The 27,113-nt window shown below is 38.5% G+C and overlaps 1 protein-coding gene across 1 annotated transcript in view; it reads right to left on the minus strand.

The window, feature by feature from the left end:
• DMD (dystrophin) overlaps nt 1–27,113 on the minus strand; it is a 2,524,637-nt gene that overhangs the window by 1,343,291 nt on the left and 1,154,233 nt on the right. Inside the window, exons 34-40 of the mRNA XM_066577956.1 lie at nt 25,759–25,929; nt 19,194–19,373; nt 15,023–15,151; nt 10,666–10,836; nt 5,065–5,187; nt 4,469–4,606; nt 697–849 (exon numbers count right to left, since the gene is read on the minus strand). Of these exons, the coding sequence (XP_066434053.1) occupies nt 697–849; nt 4,469–4,606; nt 5,065–5,187; nt 10,666–10,836; nt 15,023–15,151; nt 19,194–19,373; nt 25,759–25,929 (1,065 nt within the window). The remainder of the gene's footprint in view (nt 1–696; nt 850–4,468; nt 4,607–5,064; nt 5,188–10,665; nt 10,837–15,022; nt 15,152–19,193; nt 19,374–25,758; nt 25,930–27,113) is intronic.

The raw sequence follows: 27,113 nt of genomic DNA on the forward strand, positions 1-27,113 counted from the left end.
AAGAGCGAGGCTCTCTCGAGTAACTGACTTATCCGAGCGTGCTCGCTCATCTCTATTTATAACCTAGTCATGACAGCAGAACTTGATCTTTTTTTTAAATAGGGCTCTCAGGTTTTTTGGTATCACAGACAACTCAAATGGCACTGCAAAATGCAGTAGTTTTGTTGTAAAAAAAAACAAAAAAACAAGAGGCCAGACTGTTCATGTTAATGTGAGCAGAGTCTAGCTTCATCCTATATTAGAATATTAACATAATTAACTAAAGAAGACAGAAAGCAACTAGAAGTGTTGAATCTCTAGCACAGAATTAGGAATATTATGGTTGCCCATGAGTTTTTTAAGATTCAGTTGCAGCTTTATGTAATTAATAAGCCTGATATAAGACATGGAAACAACTAGTAACATAGAAGCAAAGTAAACTAATGTATTATGTAGAACAACTATGTGACAGCATTGAAATATATTCCACATGCAATGTAGAAATGTATGTATTTAATTACATTATGTATACAATTATGTAAAAAAAATGATATAATATAAGACCATAATAATACATTTCCATAAAGTTACATATCATATTCTACATTGTATTAACTGGATGTATAACACACTGATAACATTTGTTCCATGCATTTTTACGGCACATTTTAGATATGATACTGACAACAAATAGAAGGCAAAGATATATGAGAATACCTTAAGCTTCTGCTCATCTTTGGGTTCTGGAAGACTAGCTATTTTCTTTTCAATAGCATCCAAACATTTAAGTAAATCATCGGATTGTCTTTTGTATTGATACCACTGATGAGATATCTCCAGGGCTTTTTTCCTTCTTTGAGACCTCAAATCCTATTGATAAAATCAATGATTAAGGCACATTACAACTTAAGACCGTAAACATTTTTTAGTTTACTATATACAAAAAAGTGACGTTATAGTGTGCTACCAATGCAGGAGAACAAGTGCTCATTCAACCAAACTGGCCACACTCCAGGGTAAGGCTTACGCTTCCAGTTTTAAGCTTCAGGTGGGAAAGATGCTTCCCACCATTGTTTCAAGTGATGATGATTATCCGTTCAGTCGCATCTGACCCTTGGTCACTCCATGGATCAATGATCTCCATGCATTTCTATCTTTCATGGCTTCTTTTAATTCCATGATTGACATGTTCGTGGTGGCCTTGATTGTATTTAGCCATATTGTTCTTTGTGGTCCTGATCTTCTCTTTCCATTGAGCGTGCCAAGCATCAGTGCTATTTCCAGTGAGTTAGCGTGCATCACGTGCCCAAAAGAAGAGAGCCGCTGTTTGAGGATTTTGCCCTCTAGTGATATTTTCGATTTGACATGATCGAACACTACCTGGTTTGTTGTCATGGCAGTCCAAGGTATCCGTAGCATTCTCCTCCAGCACCATAGTTCAGACGCATTAATTTTCCTTCTCTCTGTTTTTCTGGGCGTCCAACTTTCACAACCATACATCATTATGGGAAAGACAGTTGCGTTGACAAGTCTAGTTTTTGTTGAAATGCTAATATCCTTACTTTTCCAGATCTTTTCCAATCCTTGCATTGCATTCCTAACAAGTGTAATCCGTCTCTTGATCTCAGGTCCAGAAGGCCTGATTTTGGATCCAAGGAAGATGAAATCTTGGACCATCTCAACTTCTTCGCTGTTAATTTTTATGTTCACTGTACCATTGCCTAACGTGGTCATGACTTTCATGTTCTTGCTGTTGAGATACAGTCCCATGCATTCACTTTCCTTTTGCACTCATTGGATAAGGTATTCCAGGTCCCTTTCATTTTCCGAAAGCAGGGTGGTATCATCTGCATATTGGAGGTTTTTGACATTTCTGCCACCGGTTTTGACTCCGATTTCTAATTCGTCCAAATTGCATCGCCTAGATTGTTTCAGGTACAGATTTAAAATAATTGTTCATATTGTAATATACAAAGATTTATTCCACATATAAGAGCAACCACTAACAATTGCTATATTGTACATGTAATGGTAGAATTCATTGGCTGCATCAAAACCCCTGTATGCATAAAAATTTCTGTAGCAACCATATCTTAAATAAAATCATAGACAGTTGTGCATATCAATAAAAGCTCCATTAAAATGTAAATAAGGCACATAAATCACCCACAATATCCATCAATAATTTCTCATGACAGGATAGAAATTCTACTTACTGTATAGTCAATTTATGATTTTACTGTGATGTGTAAATCACTATAAAACAAATGTACATGTATTTTCCATTTTAAATTGGGAAAATGTATGCATTTATTATTGCTGATATATTGAATATTCAAAGGAAATGCATAAATTCTCATATTATACTTTGCAAAGCTTAACATGTAAATTAGCATTTCCAGTAACAAAATGAATTACTTAAGCTGGTATTCTCAGAGTCGATGCACTGATTGTGATGCAGAGAGAGCTTCTCATGAGGAAAGATATAAGTATCACTTAAAGAAGTGAATGTATGCATTGTAAATCCTTAGTTTACAACAGAATGCTGCAGAGACATGCATGAAGACATAGCTATTGATCTTATGACTGCATAGCCCATACACGGAAGCTTCATAAATCACCTGCATCTTGTACTTATTCATGCAGTTTTTGAAGTTACAAACTAACAATTAGTCTAGAAATGGTATGAGCAAAATAAAAAAATCTAGAAATTGCTAAATGTTCTACACAATTGGCACAAAAAATAAGGAGTCTCAGTTTTCCAAAAAGAATCAATATTCCATTGAGTTTTGTTTGTTTGTCAAGGGTGAATGCCTTTATTGAATAACAAAAAATGAAAATCAACGACCTCACTTCTTGAAAGCACAACTAATGATGAAGTGCCTTACAGAGGAGATTTAAAGAGGACAGTTTGTTATAATTAGACACAATGCTAAGCTCCAGGATACTGTATGATATGGCCAGCTGCCAGCAAAGCTGCAACTGCATTTTAAAGAGTTTAAATCATGTGATTGTGCTTTCTGGAGGCCTTTCAATAAGATGTCTGTTAATTACAGAAAGAAAAACGTAAAAAAAACAAAAGCCATACCTACAAATATTACTGTATACAAATAGGTCAGAAACACTATCTTTTCTCCTTAGGGAGAGCACCTAGACGGTGAGTGAGGAGACTTAAAAGGCCATTCATGTTCCTCTGGGATATGCAAATAAGGGAGGTGGAACAATACCTTCACAGAGCCACCTATTGGAAGGCAGCATTACTTCAAGTCAATGTTAGACTCTTTATACAAGCCTTGTAACAATAACCGGAAATGGAAAGCAAAGCCAGACTTCATGTACATACAGCTGTTTCGGGGTGTTTGCAGCAGGATTATGGCTTTGTGGTGAGTATACAAATAATCACAGAGAATAATATAATAGACAGATAATTCTATCTATCTATGTATCATTGAGGAGGGCTGCACTCTGAAGATACAAGAGGCTAGGAACTTGATCCACAGTTTCAAGCAATGCTTCATGATAGTGAATAACTATGACAGATCTCTGTCCACTCATGTTGCCTTTTTTATAGCCCTCTCATTGAAGTCTATCTATCTATCTGTCTATCTATCTCCTATCTATCTATTTATCTATCTATCACATATCTATCTTATCTATCTCATATCTATCTATCTATCTATCTCATATCTATCTATCTATCTATCTCATATCTATCCATCTATCTCATATCTATTTATCTATCTCATATTTATCTATCTATCTATCTCATATCTATATATCTATATATCTATCTCCTATCTATCTATTTATCTATCTCATATCTATCCATCTCCTATCTATCTCCTATCTATCTATCTATCTATCTATCTATCTATCTATCTATCTATCTATCTATCTATCTATCTATCTCATATCTATCCATCTATCTCATATCTATTTATCTATCTCATATTTATCTATCTATCTATCTATCTCATATCTATCTATCTATATATCTATCTCCTATCTATCTATCTATCTATCTATCTATCTATCTATCTATCTATCTATCTCATATCTATCCATCTATCTATCTCATATCTATCTATCTATCTACCTATCTATCTCATATCTATCCATCTATCTATCTATCTGTCTCATATCTATCTATCTATATATCTATCTCCTATCTATCTATCTATCTATCTATCTATCTATCTATCTATCTATCTCTCTATCTATCTATCTATCTATTTATCTATCTCATATCTATCCATCTCCTATCTATCTATCTCCTATCTATCTATCTATCTCATATCTATCCATCTATCTATCTTTGTTGCAATGAATATACTGATAAGATAATTCACAAAAATACCTCCTAAAAAAATTTCACATCATGATGCACAAAACCCGATGAAGGATAACATTTATTCTGATCAGATATTCAATGTCCACACTTGAGTACCTAACCTGTTGTGCAAAGAAATCTAGAAGGTATCTAATTTACCTTGAGAGCATTATGTTTAGATTGGAGCAGTTGCTGTTTCAGTTTGATTTCTTCTCTCTTTTTGTCATCTCTAATTTTGAGCTGAAGATTATTGCCCCTTTGCAACAATTCTCTTATTTGCCAATCATTTTCTTCACTCTAGTAACAAAAATACCAAAAATTATTATTTGCAATAAGTTGAATTGAAAGCACAATTTTGTGTTCTGCACTGCAACTGGAGATTAAACTACTTTGTGACTATTCTCACTTATTGTTCAGCAGCTTGTGTTGTAGAATTATTATGTGCTCACAGCAATGGAAGTCATTTTTTCATGCACTTTTACTCTTGTATGGATATGGCTTCTGCTACAACACAGCAACCAATCAAAATCAGCAGAATACTATCTAAACATAAGAGACTTTGCCTTGCCCTTAAATCTTATGCAATCATGTTCCTTGGTACAGGCTTTTTATGAAAACTATCCTACATAACAAAATATGCTAACTTTTAGAAGACTAACTTTAAAAAAGAGAAAAAAAACTTTAGGTGCCAAAATTCAGAGTTTTTCTTTTTTTTTATTAGCAGCTATTTTGTGCACCTATTACATATGCTTTACCATATCCTTATTGAAGTCTTCTTCTGTGATATTCACTCCTAGCTGAATTTCAGCCTCCAGTGGTTCAAGCAATTTCTGTATATCAGTATTGAACTGTTCCAGTTCCTTGGATGTAACCATTGCCTGCAGTGAGAAAACACATTTTTTACTATACATGCAGAAAAATTGCATTTCTACCGGTAGTACGCAATCTTCATAAGCATGTAGGAGGTGATAATGAACTGTTGCTCACAAACAGTGCATGTGTTACACTGATAAACCACTTTGATATACAGTACTGTGCAAAAGCTTTTGGCAGGTGTTAAAAATGCTGCAAAGTAAGAATGCTTTCAAAAATAGAAGTGTTAATAGTTTTTTGTCAAATTAAAATGCAAAGTGAAAGAACAAAAGAGAAATGTAAATCAAATCGAAATTTGGTGTGAGCGCCCTTTGTCTTTAAAGCAGCATCAATTCTTCTTGTACACTTGTAGTGGGGTACCCCCAAATACCTGAAGTTGTAGAGTAAATTGGTTCTGTGTTGAAGAAAATGTTATTGATATAGAGAACCAGTGCCACCTAGTAGTGGTAATTATAATTGTATTTGAGTGTTTGTACTATGTTTCATTTGATCTCTAATGATTGGCCTGTAATGGTTATGTGGATGGAAGATTGTTTAGGTGCAGCTAATGAACTGGGAGTTCAGAGTTTGCACAGAGCATGCATGCATATGATGAAAATTCATGGATTAGCCCCATTAAGTAATAAAAAGTAGATAAAAAGAACCAAATCCAACAAATGAGTTAAAAATATGCATTTATTGAGGAAAATTATCCAGTATGACATGTCCATGAGTGAAAAAAATAAATGAACCTTTGCTCTCAGTATCTGGTGTGACCCCTTTGTGTAGAAATATTCATATGGAACGTTTATGCACATTGGTTTGGAGGAATTTTAGCCCGTTGCTCTGTAAAAACAGCTTTAACTCTGTTGTATCTGTGGGTTTCCTCCCATGATCTCCTTGCTTTAGAGCCTTCTACAACATTTCTACAGGAATAAGGTCCGGACTTTGACTTGGCCATTCCAAAACTTTAAATTGAAACATTTTAACCATTCTTTTGTAGAATGACTTGTGTGCTTTGGATCATTGTTTTGCTGCATGACTCATATTCTCTTGAGATTCAGCTCATTGACAGATGACCAGCATCTGACAGTTTCCTTTACAAGTTACTAGTATAATTCAGAATACATTTTCCATAGATGAAGGCAAGCTGTCCTGGCTGAGATGCAACAAAACAGGCCCAAGTTATGATACTACCACTGCTATGCTTCATATATGGTTTTTATGCTGTTATGCAGTGTTTTTCTTTCTCCAAACATAACACTTCTCATATAAGACAAAAAGCTCTCATCCACCGAACATTGTTTCAATAGCCTTCTGGCTTGCCTGGTGATCTTTAACAAATTACAGATGCACAGTTATGTTCTTCTTGGAGAGAAGCGTCTCTCTCCTTGCACTCCTGCCATGAACACCATTGTTGTTCAATGTCCTCTTGATGGTGGACTCATGAACTTTAGCATTAGCTAATGCATTTAGTTGCTAAGAGATTTACTTGGGTTCCTTTGTGACTTTGCAGACTATTATACATCCTGTTCTTGACGTGATCTTTGTTGGTTGACCACTCCTGGGGAGGGCAATAATGCTCTTGAATTTCTTCAATTTGTACACAATCTGTCTGACTGTGGATTGGTGGAGTCCCAACTCTTTAGAGATGATTTTGCAAACTTCCCCAAACCTTGATAAGTGTCAACAATTTTTGGGGGCCATGATACACTTCCACAAGCGTGTTGTGTGAAGATCAGACTTTGATAGATCTGTGTTCTTTAAATAAAACATGATGCCCACTCACACTTCATCTGTAACTTCACCTTCAAATTATTTAATAATCATAAATGTTTACATACTTTTACCACTCACAGACATGTCATATTGGATCCTGTCCCTCAATAAATAAATGACCAAGTCAAATTTTGGTTCTCTTTATCTATATTTAGAGCTTGTGTGAAAACTTGATGTAGTTTTGGGTAAAATATAATCAGAAATAGGGAACATTCTGAAGGTTTCATAACTTTCAAGCACCACTACTGGAAAGAAGAATTGCATAAATAAGTTATGCTTTTTCTAAAATGTCTTTCATCTTGATGTTCTTAATTGAAATAAGATTAAAGTCATACTCAAGTACCACCTATTAAGTCTGCATTATTATTGAATAGGATCCATCTGATTTACACTCAGAGAATTTAAAGGGAACCTGTATAGTGACAGACATACTGATTTTAACAGTCTGTCACTTATATTGATCTGTGCAGAAGTTGTATTTGAAACCCACCCTCCAGAAGCTGATTGACAGGCCCCTTCTTATATGCACAGTATTACAGAGAGACCTGTCAATCAGCATCGGGAGGCTAAGTGTGAATACATTAATGTTATCGAGGATCACAAAACTTCTCTCTGCTACATGCTGCACTGCTTTAAAGGTTTGAAACAATTACTACATGGACCACTTAATGCCCCATTTACATGAAATGAGCTGTCAGACAAATGATGCCTGACAGCTCATCCTGGTGGTGCTTGCTCCTGTGCTGTTACATAGGAGCAAGTTTCGCTGGCATCGCTCGCAGGGCTGCTGGCATGGAGGTGATGCATCTGGGGTGCGCTCTTTCCTCATCTGCCTCCATTCACAGTAAGCAGACCGTCGTTCAGAAGTGAATGACGGCTGTTTATGATGAACGGTAAGTTGTTCAGTTTTCTACATTCAGAAATTGAAGGACTGAACAATTCTTGGCATGAATAATGCAGTACCTTTACTTTGCAGTTCAGAAATATCATGGTGATAGCTAGGAGAGGAGACTTCCAAAACAAGTTTGTAAAAGCCAACACCAACTTCACTTTATTATGACATCTTTAAAACCAGTTCTGACGAGCATCAATTGTCCCCTAGCTCCAACACATGTCCAGCATGTTGGCAACTAATCATGGCATGCATACAAGTAAGAACACCACGATACTAAAGCCAAATAACAACCAATTATAAAAACGCAAGCGAGGTCACATGTTCTAACATGATATAAACTTTCCATATCAATATTTATGTATACGGTAATATAAACCAATTATACATAATACAATTCAATAAATATACATAAAGTCATTTTCAAAGTTCAAACCCAGTGGGTATCTTGTATTCTAGGTTGATTTCCAATATGCCTTCCGGAGAAGTAGTTGCTTTCTCAATACCATAATGCCAAAACAAACTTGTATCACCCCTATGTACATTTACAAAGAGTTTTTCACCTCCAGATATATTTTTATCAGCAGGATTATTGATGTCTGCAAGACTTTCTTATATCCTGCACCTTACTTTGTGAGTAGTATAACCTACACACCTCAGCCTGCATGTCATGCACTCAATGATATATACCACATATTCCACATCACAATTGATGTACGACTGTATTTTGTTCACACTGGTGTCATTATAATTCAGAAAAATTAGCGTTTGATATGAAAACGGACATGTCCTACATCTATTAGAAACACATTTCGCTTTTTCTTTATATTTCAACCAAGTAGTTTGGATTTTGCAACTGGTAAATAGACTTGGGGATAAAATATTGCCAAAATTCTTCCATTTTTAAGTTATTAGACAATAACCTTCATCCAATATCTTGGCCCAAGTTTCATCATGGTGTAATAAGTAGAGATGAGCGAACGTGTCCGTTACGGACACATCCGCACCCGGACACCGGCTTTAGCGAACACTGCAGTGTTCGCGCGTAAGTGTCCGGGTGCCGCCGGGGGGCGGGGAGATGCGCGGCGGCGCGGGCGGCAGTAGCGGGGAACAGGGGGGAGCCCTCTCTCTCTCCCTCTCCCCCCCACTCCCCGCCGCACCCCCCCCGCGCTGCCACGGCGGCCCCCGAACTTTTTCGCCCGAACACCGAGGTGTTCGCAAAGTTCGGTGTTCGGGCGAAAAAGGGGCGGGGCCGAACGTGTTCGCTCATCTCTAGTAATAAGGGTTCATTCTTATGAACTCTGGAAATAATATCACGATGATTATTGCTGAACTGTGTAGAGAAAGTCACTAACAATTTATTATACTTTGATGAAATAAACTGCAATTTATCAGAATTAAGTAATGTTTTGCAGTTCTTATTAGAGACAATATTGCATGCTCTTTTCAAAGACCAATGTGGATAACCCCGTGTTGCTAATTTGATAAGTGTGTCATTCTCATACATTTTATAAGTTCCCCCCTTTGAACAAGCTCTCTTAATTCTTGCTAGTTCTCCTACTGGTATGGCTTTTACAGTATGCTTGGGATGATTAATCCTGACATGTAATATGTTATTCCAAGCAATTTTCTTGTGAAAGGAAGCTCATTTAACATATTTCTCAATGTTATCAGCTATTAATTTTATAAACAAAAATTAAATTTGACATAAATTGGAATTGTTAGTGATATGTAAATTATCCTGATTATCTTTGATATAGATTATCAATACAGATGTAACACTGATGTCCTCCTGAATAGCTGTCATGGCTTGTCATTGTGTGATCCCTGTCAATTGAGTGCTAAGCACTGACAAGAGCGTATTCATTTAGGTTGATTGATAGGTTAAGGAGTGTCTCATGCCAGTCTGGTTTGAGCATGCATGTTGGTCAGATCTCTGTCTATTCTCTGTCTCTGTCCTATCCAATTCTTCTCTGAACCCAATCATATGCCATGTCTGACTCCTGAGTTCTGTCTGAACTCAGTAAGACGTCTTGTCTGACTCCTGAACCCAGCCAGATGTTATGCATTACTCCTTACATTCAGATGTCATGTCTGACTCCTGAGTCTTGTCTAAGGACAATATGTGTCTATGGTAATATGTGACAGCTCTATTGGCTTCTGGCTTTATTGGGCCATGATTAAGTCTAACACATTGAATAAATGCTGTAAGTGATAGTGTACTTCTGTAGAAGAGGTGTCCATGTTTCATCGGCATTGAACGATAGTTCTACCCTGAACCAAGTGCAAGAATAGGTACAAATATTTTGTGCCAGGTCGATCAACTATTAATAACTTATTCCAGGATAGGTCATCTCATCATTATTAAAGTCCTGAAAAACTCTTTTAATGAATGATCTCAGGACAAATAGCTTGATTTGCTATAACCTTACAGTCACTATTTTCGAATATGCTGTATTAACCCTTTCCAATCCACTGTCTGACGTCTGAAGACATTCTGATTGAAGCCTGTGCAGCTCCGGTGTCGGAAGACGTCCGGCGTGGTATTCTTACTGTATATTACTGGCCACTCTGTTGTCGGGGGCCTCTCCAGCATGTCCCATACTGCAGTACTGGTTCTAGCCAGCAGATGGCGCCATTGTATAATGGCGGAAAGAGAAAAACACCTAGGAAATCCTGAATCCAAAATTGGATTGCAAAGGGTTAATAAAATATAATAAAGAAGCCAAAGCGTAAAGAAAATTCCTTTCTAAAACACAACCCAATATACTGCCCCACTGTAGAACTACACCATACAGCACAATCATTAATTATATGCATTGCTTTAAAATACCTTTCCAGTCTTAATTTTTTGGGATATAGGAGTAAATCGCTGATCAAGTTCAAACAGCTTGGGCTCTACTATCTTCTTACAGTGATCACCATGGTTTGCCATTAAATCTGCAGCTTGATCATGAATTGAATCCACTTTTGGTTGAATGTCATTGAGCTCAGACTTTAAAACCTATAAGACAACATAAAGAATACATTTAAGTATTCAATGAAAAAAAATTCATAGAGTTTATTTGAAGTACTGTGTGCACAGTTGAAACATATAGAGTATGTTCTAAATAAACTAGCCGCAGACTTCAGATTTTTGTTATATGGTTGCCTAATAGAATTATAGAATGGTAGAGTTGGGAGGGACCTCCCGGGTCATCTGATCCAACCCTCTGCTTACTGCAGGACTCACTAAATCATCCCAAACAGATATTTGTTCAGCCTTTGTTTGAACACTTCCATTGAAGGAGAACTCACCACCTCCCATGGGAACCTGTTCCACTCATTGATCACCCTCACTGTCAGAAAGTTTTTTCTAATATCTAATTTGTGTCTCCTCCGTTTCAGTTTCATCCCATTGCTTCTAGTCTTTCCTTGTGCAAATGAGAATAGGGCTGATCCCTCTGCAGTGTGACAGCCCTTCAGATATTTGTTGACAGCTATTAAGTATCCTCTCAGCCTCCTTTTTTGCACGCTAAGCATTGCCAGATGCTTTAGTCATTCCTCATAGTACATAATTTGCAGACTGCTCACCATCTTGGCAACTCTTCACTGAACTTGCTCCAGTTTGTCATTTTCTTGCCCAGATGTAGGACTTTGCATTTCTCCTTGTTAAATACCATTCTGTTAGTCGCTGCCCACTGTTCAAGCTTTTCTAGATCTCTTTGAATACTCTCTCTTCTGTAGCGTTTGGTATCCCTCCTAGCTTTGTGTCGTCAGCAAATAAGATCAGTTTACCATCAATTCCCTCCTCCACATCATTTATAAAAATGTTGAACAACATTCCTGCTGCTTCCTTTAGTATCCTAAGATGTTAACTATCTGGACCTTGAGACTTGAATTCATTTAAGTTAGCTAAGTGTTCCCTCCCCATCTCTCTGCTTATAGATAGCCTGCAGTTTTTTATTCCCCCAATAGCACAGGGAAGATCAGTTGATGTTACATCTACTTTCTGAGAGAAAACAGATACAAAATAGGAATTTAAAAGTTCAGCCTTCTCAACATCATTCTTAACCAATTCACCATTTTCATCTTCTAAGCATATAATAGCATCTTTGAGTTTTCTTTTATTTTCACATACCCCCAAATCCCTTTGTATTGCTTTTGGCCTCTGTTGCAAGCCTCAATTCATTATTAGCTTTAGCTTTTCTGACACTTGCCCTACAGTAATTGCAGACCACATTATATGCTTCTTTAGATATTACCCCTCTTTTCATTTAATAAACATATTTTTGTTGCTTTTTAACATGTGTGCAAGTTCTGTGTTCATCCATCCTGATCTCTTTAAATGCTTCTCATTTTTTTACTGCTTTTAGCGAATAGTAATGATTGTGCTTTAAAATCCTCATTTCGCAATATTCCCCAACCTTCTTGGACATTTCTGTCCTTAGGAACATGCAGCCATTAGAAAACTTCCTACCCTCTTTCCGAGTCCATTAAAATCTGCCTCTCTGAAACCCAATTTTAAGGTCTGAGTTTTCTCAGGTCTTCTCCCCTTTTATCCAAAATTCAAGGATAACATGATCACTTTCTCCCAGCCACCCTTATTTCCACAACTATTTTTCTCCCTATTGGTAAGAATTAGGTCCAAGATAGCAGATTCCCTTGTTTTCTCTTCTACCTTATGGAAGATGAAGTTGTCAGCAAGAGCCGTTAAGAATTTGTTGGATTTATTACTTTTACCTGAGAGAGACTCCCAACAAATATCTGCTTAGTTAAAATCTCCCATAATCACTATGGCATGCTTTTTGGAGAGCTTGGCCATCTGATGTAAAAAGAGTTCATCAATATCTTCTGCTTGTCCAGGTGGCCTATAGTAAATGCCTACAATGGTGTCTTTTCTGTTGTTCTCTCCTTACCCAAACAGTATCTACAAAACTCCCATGTTCTGAAGCTTGAATCTCAGTGGAGATGAATGTTTTCCTAACATACGACACAATACCTCCTCTTCTTTTTTAAAGTCTACCAATACCAATGTAGCAACACTAATGCATCCCGCATTAGTGTGCTACTGAGTTAGTGAGTTAACCAGCTACTGAGTTAATTATTTGTGGATCCGTGGGGCTAAAGGCCCATTTAAAAGGGGATGAATGTTGGGCAAACAATGCCTGATACTCGTCCCCGCATACACTCGCTCTCGTACTGCTGCACGGGATATAGTATTGCTGGCGGGGAGGCAGGGAAGATTTCTCTCCTTATGCTGCATAAATGATGGATGATGAGCTGAACAAGGAGCGTTCAGTGTAAATAGCAGCCATTCAGTATTGAACGGCTGCTATGTTAAGTCAATGGAGAGGGGCGGCGGAGAGCAAGGAGTGAAATCTCCTGCAGCCTCCCCTGCCCTGCTGCTGGCTGCTCTGTGAGCAAGCCAGCGATACTGGCTCCCGTGCAGCAGCACAGGAGCGAGTGTATGCATGGACGAATATCGGGCATCATTTGCCCGACATTCATCCCGTCGAACTGATCCTTAAGCTATTTGTGTAGCAGCAACACCATTAAAACTGAATGGCAGTAGATGCACATAATATAGTGGCGCCTGACTGTATGCAGTACAAATGTAGTCCGCCGTGCTTTACTGATGGTGCTGCTACATCTGTACTCCCAAGGTGCCTCATGTTAGTATAAACATGGATTTAAAATTAAGGATTTTCTGTTTTTTTTTGTTACCAGGGAGTTTGATAACCCCTAAGGCCAGTGACTGACAAACATATTCTGGCCACATATACCCACTTGTAATATGGACAGGTGTCCTGGCCTTACCACGGGTACCCTGACCTGAAATATGAGCATCATAGGTTCCTATGTTTGTAGTTCAGGTCAGGATACTCATGGTCAGGCTGGGACATCCATCCATATTACTGATGCATAAATCTTGCCGGAATACTCTTGTTTGTCAGCAACCTAAGGGTGGCCTCACACAAGCGTGTTTTGGTGCGTACATAGGTGTACATCTATGTACGTTGAAAATAGTGCATGTATGAAGGTCCGTGCATTGCCTTCAATGGAGCTACGGCTGCTGCCAGAGCCTCCATTGAAGGCAATGGTCTGCCAGCAACCCTGAAGTGTTTTTCAGGGAAGCCCTTCCCTGAAAAACAAGAATTTTAGTGTAAAAAAATAAATAAATAAAAAAGAAATACTTACCTGTCCATGGAATGCCTTATTCCCTGCAGGGATGAAGAATTCCTTTGCTGCATCTGTCACATATGTGGCAGGTGCAGCAGGGAATTCTTTTTCCACGTGGGGATGAAGGAAACATCTGCCGCATGCGGCAGATGTGTTCTTCATCCCCGCAGGGACACGGCAGTGGTGGACAGGTAAGCTTTTTTTTGTTTTTGTTTTTTGTTTTTTTACACTAAAATTGTTGTTTTTTTAGGGAAGGGCTTATATTTAAAGCCCTTCCTTGTAAAACAATTAGGGGTGCAGGCAGACCATTGTCTTCAATAGAGCCAACGGCAGCAGCCGCGGCTCGATTAAAGACAATGCATGCATTACCTATTGCGATTATTCTATGATCTAAACATACCCATTAACGGCAAACTGAACTTACAGGCTATTGTGTCAGAATCACCCTTTTGCTGAATTCCTTTTTCTTTTACCCTTTTCTTCTTTGGAAAGTCACATGCATTAGTATTTTTGTTTAATTAATAAACCATAGAGACTATCTTATCTCCATTTAATGTATAGTTATATCATTTACCAAGCCATTGTATCTAATATATCTCCAGCTTTGACAATCTCAGGAAATGATAGCATCTCTATCTACTGCATATTTTAATTAAATTTAGTTAGGTTTACTTTGGTTATCACAAAAGCAATATGTAATTAGACAGAGAATATTCATAAATGAGAAAAACGGTCTCATTTTTCTTTCCAGAAACAGCGCCATTTTTGTCCGTGGACAATTTCTAGTATTACAGCTCAGCTCTATTTAATTGACTAGGACTTCTGAGCTGTAACAGCAGAAGAAAAAGCCACGGGCAGAAGTGGAATTGTTTCTGTAGAGTGGGAGAGTAATAAAGATGAATTTGCACACACACTTAAAGCAAGCACAGGACTTTCCTTCATACTTCAAACGTTTTGGTGAAGAACAGGTGAATTTTAAATACAGTAAATATTTCAGAAATGTACAAGATTCTAGACAATTGATATACCTTGAGTGTTTCTTCTCTTTGTTGTGGCTTCTGTTTCTCCATTTCATCAAGAAACATTTCTGCATGATTCATCCAAACAGTTGTGTTTGCAACACTTTGGTTAAAAGATTCCATTCGTTTTTGATATTCCTGCAATCAAAAAAAAGTAAATACTGGGAGGTTTCTGCTCAACCTTTGTACAAAACACCAACTGGACACTAAAACATATATGCTATAAAAATAAAGAAAAAGAAGGCATATTCACCTGTTTTCGGCCCCCTGGGACACAGTTGAGTGGCTCTCGTTACCCTATTCCCTAGTGCGGACATCTGCTGGAAGTCAGGTGATGGTTACAACCAATCAGAGCCTGCAGTGCTACCGTCTCAAACTCCTGCCATCATGGTGTCTACAATGTGAGCGCTGATGCCCGGAGTTCGGATGGCAATACTGTGCCTTTGATTGGCTACAGTAGTCACCTGACTTCTGGTAGCCGTCCACTCCCGAAGAAGGGACAACAGGAGCTACCCAGCTGTGCCCCCTGGGGCTAAAGACAGGTGAGTATGCTTTCTTTTTATATTTTAACTCATTTCCCAGCTGTATTTTTTTTCACTTGTTACAACACAAGTCCTTAATACTCAATGACTTCAAGCTCCAGTTTAGTAATGTCGATTGATGTTACATCATGAAGGTTTACTGCTGAACCAGCTGTAGTCTTCTTTCTGTTGAGAAGACCTTTTTGCAATGGCAATAAGTCTTTTATGTCTTCACAAGTCATGCGAATAGTGTGAAAGGAGTTTTTTATTCTGGCCCTCTCAACTAACTCACACCACTGTTGAGGAACATTATGAGTGAAGCAATTTTGTTTTTCAATGATGGAAAAATCACCATTTGAGGCTTTTATACTGCTGAGGTAAAATAAAAGCTTTGTTGTAATTGGTTGCTATGGGCAACAAGCAAAGACATTCTTTTAGACAGCTTTCATAAGACTGTGTTGCTAGGCTACTTTTCCGTGGCCCACCTATTACAAAGGTGAGCATAGGCCAGAGTCAGCATATTGCAAATCACTGATTGTAGCAGAATACATTAATAATTAGTGAAAGAGTACATTTTCAATTACATTTTTGGCTAGAGGTTGGGATATGCTGTTCTCACATTAGGCACCTCAATTTAAAAAAATCAATTGAAACATACAAATTAGATATTTCCACACTCAAGCCTTGATCAGACAAGTCGTTTTTCCGCTCATGAATAGGCACGCAAAAAGATTTTGTCTTCTAGAACCAATGCTTTTCTATGAAAGTGTTCACATCTACGTTTTTTAAAGGTGCAAAATACTCGCGACTGCCAAAGATAGGACATGCTAGTGCAACTCGCATCTAAAGGACCGTGGGGCACACAAAGATAGGACCTGTCCTATCTTTGGAGCGTGCTTTCCATAGACTCCTATGGAAGCTGGAAAACACGCACCATCCACCTCCAATCGTGTGAACGGGCTACATCAAATTGCTGGAATTCACCACACAATTTTTTTCCACACGAGGAGCGATCTTTTTGCCCGCCAATTTGTGTGCGGAAAAACCCTCATGTGACCAAGGCCTCATAGTGAGCTGTACAATAAAATTATGCTATCAAACAGTAAATAGCATAAAAATCATAAAGAAAAAAAATGGCAGAAATGTTTTTTTTTGCATTCTATCATTATATGAAGTTATATAAATTAACTAGCTCCTGACTCCCCATGGACTATAAATGTCCACATAGCCCATGCCTAGTTAAATGTTATCATAAATTCTGCCTAAAATATACTGCAAAACACAAGACATCAAGCTGTGTTATGGCTACTGATGAGCGATTATTGGAATAATCGGGCCAGGTCGAGTTTGGCCAATTTTCCAAAAATATTGGGAAATCAGGATAACCCAACCCATTAAAGTTAATGGAAGTAAAGTCAGATTAATTAATTAGGCCTCCAAAAGTTCCCTGTAGCCATATCATAAAAACTCCTATATAAATAAAAGTTGATAAGAAATCCACAGAGAACATACAAACTCCATCCAGCAGTTGTCCTTCACCAGATTTTAACCGGTGACCATAGTACTGCAAGGCAAAAGCACTAACCACTGAGCCACTATGCTATTTCTTCCTCCTCCTGTTTAGTATGTACTGTGCTATATAAATAAAGGTGATTATTGTGAAGACGTCTACACAAACTTCATGCTGATGCTTTCCTGAGCCATATTTGAATTTGGGACCCCAATGCTGCAAGACACCAATCCTAACCATAAAGCCACTGTCGTTCTTCTTCCTCCTTGCATTCTGAACTGGAAGAATTTCAGTATGACAGGTCTAACCTGTAAATTATGGTAGTCAAAGATTAAAATTTGTCTGTGACTAGTTTGGTCTGAACACTTTAAGGGAAGACTCCAATATGCAGACTTCTGTGAATAGGAAAGGGTATAGTCAATACATACATACTTGTATAGGTTGTAAAACGACATAGGTCCACTAAGTCAAACTTTTTAGATAAACTATAACGCTCAATACCATTTGTTATTTGACAAGCATCTCATCCTTTTTTAAAATACTTTCTGTCACTATGCCATTACTATCTCTTGGGGTAGGACACACCATAGATTGATTACTTTAACTGTAAAGAACCTCTTCCTACATAGATGCCTAAACTGCTTTTCTTCCACACATAACGGATGTGCAGTCCTTTGTGTAGTCCTTGGGAAGAATAAACTCTGTGCAAGTTCTCTGACCACATATATTTCTACGGTAGCTCTTTTCTGAACAAGCCTTTTTTTCCAGTCTCTCATTATGTAAGAAGGACCTCATTTACTTAATAATCTATTCATCCGTCTTTGAACCTTCTCCAGATTTATTTTTTAGAATATGGAGGCCAAAATGGAATCTTATACTTGAGAGGTGGGCTTACAATTGATCTGTAGAGGGGTAGGATTACATAGGGGCCACAGGTTCTTGTCTCTCTTCTTACACGTCAGAATCTAATTCCCTTTTGCCGTTGTTGCTTGACTTTCACGAATGCTGCTACGTTTATTTACAACCAGAATATATAAGTCATTCTGCTTGTTCTGTTGTCCCCAGTTCTATCTTCTTACTTTACACTTATCAACAGTAAAATGTATTTGCCATGCTCTTGCCTATACTGAAAGCTTATCCAGGTATTTATGTTATATTTTTTATGGTGAGTGACCAAGGACAACATCTGCATAGAGTTTGCATGTTCTTCTTGTATCTGTGTGGGTTTCTTAATAATAATCATGTTGAATTACATAGAACATACATGTTATGCAAAAGGAGGAGGAGGGGGAATTGGAAAACAGAGGAAGAAGCAGCAGAGTGGCTCTGTGGTTAGTGCTGTTGCTTTACAGCCCTGTGTTCCAGGTTCAAATCTGGCCAAGGACAGTCTCTGTTTGTATATTCTTCCCGTGTTGTGGGTTCTATACATACTACACAGGCGACGGAGGAAGTATGAGGAATTGAAGAAAGAAAAACTCAGTGATTAGTTCTGTTGCCTTGCAGCACTGGGGACTCAGTGATTAGTACTGTTGCCTTGCAGCACTGGGGACCCAGGCTTAAATCAGGCTAAGGACAGTTTCTGAAGTTTGTATGTTTTCTATGGGTTCCTAAATGATAATGATTTATATTATATATATGTAATATATATTACACAGAAGGAGGTATTAAAAGACAGAGGAATGTCAGGCAAAATGTCTCAGTATTGAGTACTGCTGCATTCCAGTACTGGGGCTCCAGGTTCAAATCTGCCCAAGGAAAACATCTGGATTGGGTTAATATAGATTAACAAGCCCCAATAAAAATGATTCTTATGAAGAAAACCCCCAAGTAGATATTATCCTTAGTAAGATTTGAACCTAGGACCTGAGGGTTGCAAGGAAATGGAGGAAGACTTTTTGTTTAGTTTTCTCAGCTGATTAGCTGATGTTTTTCTCAACTTTTGCCAAATATCGGGTCAGGGGGACCTGATCCAATTTCGCCCAAATCATTCTGTTTTTGTCACTCAGCTAATCAAGATGAGCAATACTACTCATGGCTGATAGAATTTAGGAAACAAAAATGAAAAGAAATCTTAGAGACCAAAATTGATCTATAATACGTGCATTAAAAAACTGTTTAAAATATAAAATTCTATCAGTTCTGTCCTTACCATTAGGAGGCGGAACCATTCTTCAGCTCTTGATGTCACTGCCACCCAGTTACTGTTTAGTAGACTAAGTTTATCATCCACAAGATTGCCTTTCTCTCCTAGTAGAGATTTGAAGGAATCTCCTATATCCTGGATATTCTTTAGTTGCTGCTGTCGCTTTTCCATCTCTTTTTGTGTTGTCTGTCAAAATATAGACAAGGTCATGACATTCTTACCACTGCATAGTAATAGATAAGCTGTGTCTCATCTGTGCTTATCAATATTTGTATATGTATTGTGCACTATTATTAATCATTTTTAATGCGAGTGTCATTGCACAGCACTTATTGCCGTTATCAACTAGGTTTCTATTAATCACTTTTCCTTAATTTGATCTGTCTACCATTCTCTATTAACTTTAGTTCTAGTCTTGTATTAAAACATTTATCTAGAGTACTTTTAAACAAATTGGACAAAATAACAGGTCTTATGACCCACCAAAAAAACACTTATTCTAAACATCCTATTTCTATTTTCTTATATTTTTGTAATGTATTTAACTTAAAGGGGTTGTCCCGCGCCGAAACGGGGTTTTTTTTTTTCAACCCCCCCCCCCCCCCCCGTTCGGCGCGAGACAACCCCGATGCAGGGGTTAAAAAAGAACACCGGACAGCGCTTACCTGAATCCCCGCGCTCCGGTGACTTCTTACTTACCTGCTGAAGATGGCCGCCGGCATCTTCTCCCTCCGTGGACCGCAGGGCTTCTGTGCGGTCCATTGCCGATTCCAGCCTCCTGATTGGCTGGAATCGGCACGTGACGGGGCGGAGCTACACGGAGCCCCATTGAGAAGATAAGAAGACCCGGACTGCGCAAGCGCGTCTAATTTGGCCATTAGACGTCGAAAATTAGACGGCAACCATGGAGACGAGGACGCCAGCAACGGAACAGGTAAGTGAATAACTTTTGATAACTTCTGTATGGCTCATAATTAATGCACAATGTACATTACAAAGTGCATTAATATGGCCATACAGAAGTGTATAGACCCACTTGCTGCCGTGGGACAACCCCTTTAATTTTTTGTTTGTTAAAACAATGCAAAGTCCAATCACCATCCATAAACACACTTTTATAAAGCTGTAACAAAGAACACTATGAGAGATGTTAAACTAAAGGGTGGCATTACTATATGGGGTCCAGAAGATCCCTCTGTCTTATATGATGCTAATACTATTTAAGACATGTGATAGTTGGGGGGCCCTAGTGCATATTTCACACTTGGGTCCAAAAGCTCGAAGGAGTTAAATAACAGGATCCTTTGCAATGTACAACAAAAGAAGAGCTCATATAGGTTCAAAATATACTATAATAAAATTATGCTGGACAAAGCCATCTCTAAAATATTCAGTTACTAACATGTGCCACCCTACATTGTCTCACTCATCTCAATCCACCACACAGTCCGTGCCCTCCGCTAACGAAATCAGATTAAGTGTCGCTTTAACCCGAAACTTTCATTCCCACCTCCAAGACTTTTCCAGAGCAGCACCAGTCCTCTGGAACGCGCTACCCAAAACTATCTGGGCAATCACACACAAAACTTCAGGCGTGCTCTAACAATGCACCTCTTCAAGGAGGCATACCATATTCCCTACAACAAACCTCTCTTCACTCCCCCTGATAACATGTTCCCTGTCCTACTGACTGCAATCCCTGCTAGCTGTAATCAACCACCGATTCAGCAACTCTATAGCTCAAGTCTGACCATTGTCTGTGTATAGCATCCCACACTCTCCACCTCGTCATACCATGCACATCTCCAGCCCATTTACCTTCTGTATCACCCCATTATTTACAGTATGTAAGCTCGTTGGAGCAGGACCCTCACCCCTACTGTTTCCATTAATGGAATACTTCATGTAGCCGTGGTTTTTGTATCTGTTCTCCCCTGTCTTTGTAAGTGCTGCAGAATATGTTAGCTACATATAAATAAAAACTGTTATTATTACATGCTGTATAATGCTTTATCAACCACAAATAATGCTGAAATTATCTTTGCACAATTGAGATGCACTTACTATCCAAAGCATAATACAACATGTAATTATGTGTTTGTTGTTTTGTCATGCTACTTATTACCACATTTAGCTCTTAAAACATGGCAGATATTGGGTAGAAATAAAAAAAAAGAAAAGAGATATAGAACATTACAACAGGTGTTTTATTAATAGTCACTGAATTAAGCTTTCTTTTTAGATGTTCATATACTGTACATAGGGTAGCAAATTTTAGGTAACATTACATAGAATAAAAGGTAAAGTCCCCTTGGTGCATGCATCAGGTCATGACAGGGTGACGTCACATTGTGACGTTTTATTGGCAGACTATTTTTGTGGGGTGTTTTTTTCATACAGTATACACAGCTACCAAAAGAGATGAGAATGAGAAAAAGGCACTGTATGTTTGAGTTTTTGGAATATTACATATAATGTAATATATTCAGGCAGATCAATGGGACAGCGATTATGAATCTTGTATTACTGTATCCAGTTCTGGGCACCCCAATTTAAAAAAGACAGACAAACTGGAGCAAGTTCAGAGAAGAGCTACCAAGGTAGTGAGTGGTCTGCAAATCATGTCCTATGAGGAACGGCTAAAGGATCTGGGAATGTTTAGCTTGCAAAAAAGAAGGCTGAGAGGAGACTTAATAGCTGTCTACACATTTCTGAAGGGCTGTCACAGTGCAGAGGGATCAGCCCTATTCTCATTTGTACAAGGAAAGACTAGAGGCAATGAGATGAAACTGAAAGGGAGGAGTACACAGATTAGATGTTAGAAAAAACTTTCTGACAGTGAGGGTGATCAATGAGTGGAACAGGCTGCCACAGGAGGTGGTAAATTCTACTTCAATGGAAGTGTTCAAACAAAGGCTGGAAAAATATCTATCTGGGATGACTTAGTGAATCCTGCATTGAGCAGGGGGTTGGACCAGATGAACCTGGAGGTTCCTTCCAACTCTACCATTCTATGTAACTGCATGATGAGTTTTGCAGCAAATCGACTTCTAGGTGCTTCATTTTTTTTGATAAAGAGTGTAAGACCTTATCTATCTGGTGTTGCCATAATCATAAACATAATATTTATGCTACATGATAAGTGCTGCAACAATAAATTCCCCAAAACAATGATGAAAAAGCTTTTTTCATTGCCTTCCCGCAAAAGAATTATAAAAGTTATTCATTGCAGTATATGAACTCAAAACTGGTTACTATTAAAACTAGAATTTATCCTGCAAAATATAAGGTCTCTTACAGGTATATTGATGAAAGAATAAAAAAAATTATGACCGCTGAAACACAAAAGGGCAAATTAATTATGCCATTATTGGGTTAAAAATGAACTTAAGGTGACTGACTGAGACATAAATTTAAAATCTACAATGAAAAAAGGAAACATTTCCAAAAGGGTTTTTTCCAAATTTAATGTGACTGTTTTGTGGTTAGAAACGCTATCTTTTCTCCTTAGGGAGATCCCCTAGAAGGTCAGTGAGTGGGGAGATTTAAAAGGCTATTCATGCTCCTCTGCGTCTAGGTATTGTTCCATTTCCCTTATTTGCATATTACCCAGAGGAGCATGAATGGCCTTATAAGTCTCCTCACTCACTCACCTTCTATGTGCTCTCCCTAAGGAGAAAAGAAAGCATTTCTGACCCCCATCACAGGCCTCTCGCTAGCAAAGCCAGAAACCAACTGCACACTGATGAGGGACAAACACCCTGAAACAGCTGTCTGTGTATGGATTCTGGCTTGCCTTTCAATTCCTAGCCATTCTTACAAGTCTTGTAACATTGCTTTGAAGGAATGCTGCCTTTCAATAGGTGGCACTTCGGGGGTATTGTTCCATCTCCCTTATTTGCATTTTGTTATGGGGTTAACAGATGGACATTTAAAGTAAACTCAAATAGCACTTTTGTTTTCTTTGAATCACTGGATGTAATATATTAAAATGGAAGAATATGCAGTTTGTTCCTTTGAATGTGAGTCTATACTTTTAGATAGGATCCTGGCATTAATCAAAGATTTAGGCAGGTTTATGTTTTATACAGACTTCTCTGCAGGGCATAAAAGCAAGTGCAAATGAGAAAAAAATATTGGACAGTAATGGGATGTCACCTACTAGGGTTGATTTAAAAGTCAAAAAGTAGTAATTAGAATCTGCTGCTGCTTGCTGTGTTTTTAGGCACAATAATTTCTCTCTGCCCTTTATCCATTAGTAAACTATATCCAGATTACATGGAAATGTTCAGTTCTTCATAGCATATCACATCAAGCCACTCATCAAGATTTACTTCTACTAAGCTGAATCTAAAAGACATTTTACTAACTTTTTTTGTGCTTAAACATCTCCACAGTATATTTTGTAGATTTATGTATGGTGGCATTAAAATATGTATTGATCAACACTTTTTCTTAAAACCGGGAATGCTGATAATATCATGGACATTGTGGGGTATAAATGTATGATTAAAACTATATAAAAATGAAATCTCTTCTCTTAAATCTAGTAAATTCTCGAATTCTCTGAAAAAAGAATTCTCTGAAGCTTGCATTTATCATTAGAGTTTAGGCAACATCTGCAAATATCAACAGGATCTGCTACGATTTTAATGTCAAGAAGGGGAACCTCTAAAAAGGGATGCAACAGATTAGATTTTTATCTAACATCTTCATATTCTCCAGGTTATATGGATTGTGGCAGACATTTTTATACCTCCTATAAAATAATATGAGCATTGGCTAAGCAATGTACGTATTATTAAATGATTCTGATGTAATAGGTGCTGTGTAATGTTTATAGAACACTTGTCAACTTTTGAAAATCAGCTTCAGTGAGATTTAATAGTACAGCACACTGAATGTTTTTTTTTAACAAAAACACAACCCTTTTGCATATCACGACCCTTATTTACTAAACGAGTGAAAATGTGGAGCTGTGGACTAGGATTTTCAGCAAGAAGCAGTTCTATGAACACATACTAGTCCATGTCACTTGTTCTCCCCTCTTGTTACGTTCGTCACGCACTGTTGACAAAACCCTGTAGAGATTTGGCTTTAGAGCAGTCAGGACGGGCGTATTAGATTGCTAAACAGGTGGCTAGATGCAGGAGCAGATAGAACTGAGAGGTACTGATCAGAGCATTCTGAAGCCCTTCGACGAAACCTACTTCGCAGTGGAACACCCGTCACGAAAGAGACGACCCCACTAATTCCATAAGGACAGGTCCAAGGTAAAAGGGAAACCAAAGTGCAGAAAAATACGGACAAACAGAAATTGACAACAAATAAAAGACAAGAACATATAATACAAAGCAAACAGAAACACAGGGGACTAACCAGAACCCATGAGCCAGACAGACAGGAAATCTGAGCAAGCTGACTTGATCAGAAACAGTGAAAATAACCAGCAACCACCAGCCAGGAAGCAATAGGTTATACAGGGAGTAGGAAGAAAAAGGTTGGCTGACAGAGCTGTCAATCACCAGCACTACCTCAGTTAACAGCTGCAGAACTAATCAACCCTAACTAGCCAGAAGAAAAGACATTAACCCTAGCTAGTCAGGAATAAGTGAATGTGTGCTGGCAATGATGTGACACCTCTAAGTATACACAGCACAGCCAATAATACAGGTCCAGGGCCAGCCCTTTTTATGGAGCTCAGACCAATTTCCATCTGTATACCAACCCCCAACCAGTTCTCACCTCTATATAGACTTCAGACAAGTTCTCACCTATATACAGAGCCAGGGAGCTGCAGAACTGCAATATGCACTACTTAACTCTCCACAAAGAGCTGTGTGCGCTAACTAAACATTCAGTTACAGTACTAGTGCAGGAATGGGAAATGGAGTGGGCAAAAGGGAAAGTTGTCAGCACTACCAATAACTTGGCCGATCTTTCCTTTTTCTGGAAGTCTTCCTGACATTCCAGGAAAGTTGGCAAGTACAGTTTATAGCCAGATTTAGATAATTATGTAAGATGTCTATCTATCTATCTGTGATCTAATCTTTACAAATTAATCGTTAAGGCCCATTTACACTGAAAGATGATTGCTCAAAATTCGCTCAAATGGCAGTTTGAGTGACAGTTTTGAGTGAACACTTTGCCTAAACTCTCAAGTATTTATTTAGCTACTTAAGAGTTCATTAACGTGTAAATGAAGGCTCCTGCAGTATGCAGATGACAGCAGGAGCGCTGCTATATGCAAACAGCTGCTTTGTTCACAGAGCTGTCAGCAGTATCCCTCCGATATCTCCGAGTGGGATAGCAGCTGAGAGAATACTATTAGCGCTATCCCGCTGAGAACTCAGCTTACGGCGCTGATAAGGCTCATCACTGACTTCAGGCTGGCTTGTAGTCAGAGATGAACGAATAGTGCATGAAAAGTGCATGATAGGCAGGAGTTTAGACACAGTGATTATCACTCAAAAGATGGCTTTTGAGCAAATTTTGAGCGAAAATCATTGTGGCTAAATGGGCCTTTAGTCTGTAGTGTTTCATTGCCAACTGACATTCCTATTACACTCACCTTGCTCCAAGCAATCTCTCCTTCTAAGTTAGTTGGCATACCCTCTTCAGATGATCTCCTTGTTACTTCAGTGTCTGTTATGGCCAACCATTCAGTCAAGTTAGTCATCTCTTTCCTCAGCTTTCTTGAGAGTTTCAAGCATTTTTCCAGGATCTGCTTTCCCTCGGTTACCTTATTAAAATAAAATGAGTGGAAATGGCATGTAAAATGTATACACCAATTCTTGCTACACATACATGCACAAATACCATCATGACTAAAGGGGCAATTTATTGAACTGCCATTTTATAGGTCAATCTTAATATTACTCCTGCCGACACAGGATTCACTTAATATATGAAGAGGCCTATGTTAAACTAAAATCTAAAGATTAGACTGGTAGAAAAGAATAAGGATGTCCTTGACAAATTAATAGTTACATATGTTGAATAAAGACAAACACTCCTCATCTATCACTTTGCAATTTAGTAATTTTTGCACACAAAAACGAAACGATACTTCCCTCATAGAGATAAAAATCCTTCTTGACTCCACAATGACAGTCAGATTCGCTGGATAAATCTTTCTACTTAGTGATGGACTAATTTTGCAGTTATAGGGTATCGACCCTATAGCGCCTTAGGGCTCAGACAGACGGGCGTTTTCATGTGCGAATTTATGTGCGCAAAAATGCATGTCAAACAAAATTCACGTGATCGAAGCGGGCGTAACGCAGAGAATAATGCACTTGGCCGTGTTTTTGCACACATAAAGTGTGCTGCCCACTATCCCCTGCTGTAGCTGTGACAGCTGTAGCAGGGGATTCCTTGGATGTGAATCCCCTGGATGCTGTTACATCTAGGGGTTTCACCTTTGATCAATGGGGCCAGCGGCAGCAGCGGCGGCCGCATTGACATACAGAAAACATTGCAATCCTCTGCTACAGCTATGACAGCTGTGGCAGAGGATTTCTTCATCCCTGCGGGGAGTCCACTGTCACTGGATGCTGTGTGTTACACACAGCTGTCACAGCTGTAGCAGAAGATTGTGATGTTCTCCCATTGAATTCAGTAGAGCCGGCACTACAGCTGGCTCCATTGAAAGCAATGGGCTGCCGGCAAGCCCTGCAGTGATTTTCGGGGAAGGGCTTCAAATATAAGCCCTTCCCTGAAAAATCATCCCTAAAATGTGTAAAAAATAATAAAAAATATATACTCACCTCTCTGCAGTTTCCAGGGCTCAGGCGCATCCAGCCAGGTCTTCTTCCAGCACTGCTCTGAATTGCTTTTAGCAGGCCGGATTTATAATCCCCGCCAGCTGAAAGGGCTGCCTCTGATTGGTTGAGCACTGTGACCAATCAGAGGCAGCCCTCAGCT

This window comes from Eleutherodactylus coqui, chromosome 1, assembly GCF_035609145.1.
Source record: "Eleutherodactylus coqui strain aEleCoq1 chromosome 1, aEleCoq1.hap1, whole genome shotgun sequence".
Taxonomy (NCBI): Eukaryota; Metazoa; Chordata; class Amphibia; order Anura; family Eleutherodactylidae; genus Eleutherodactylus; species Eleutherodactylus coqui.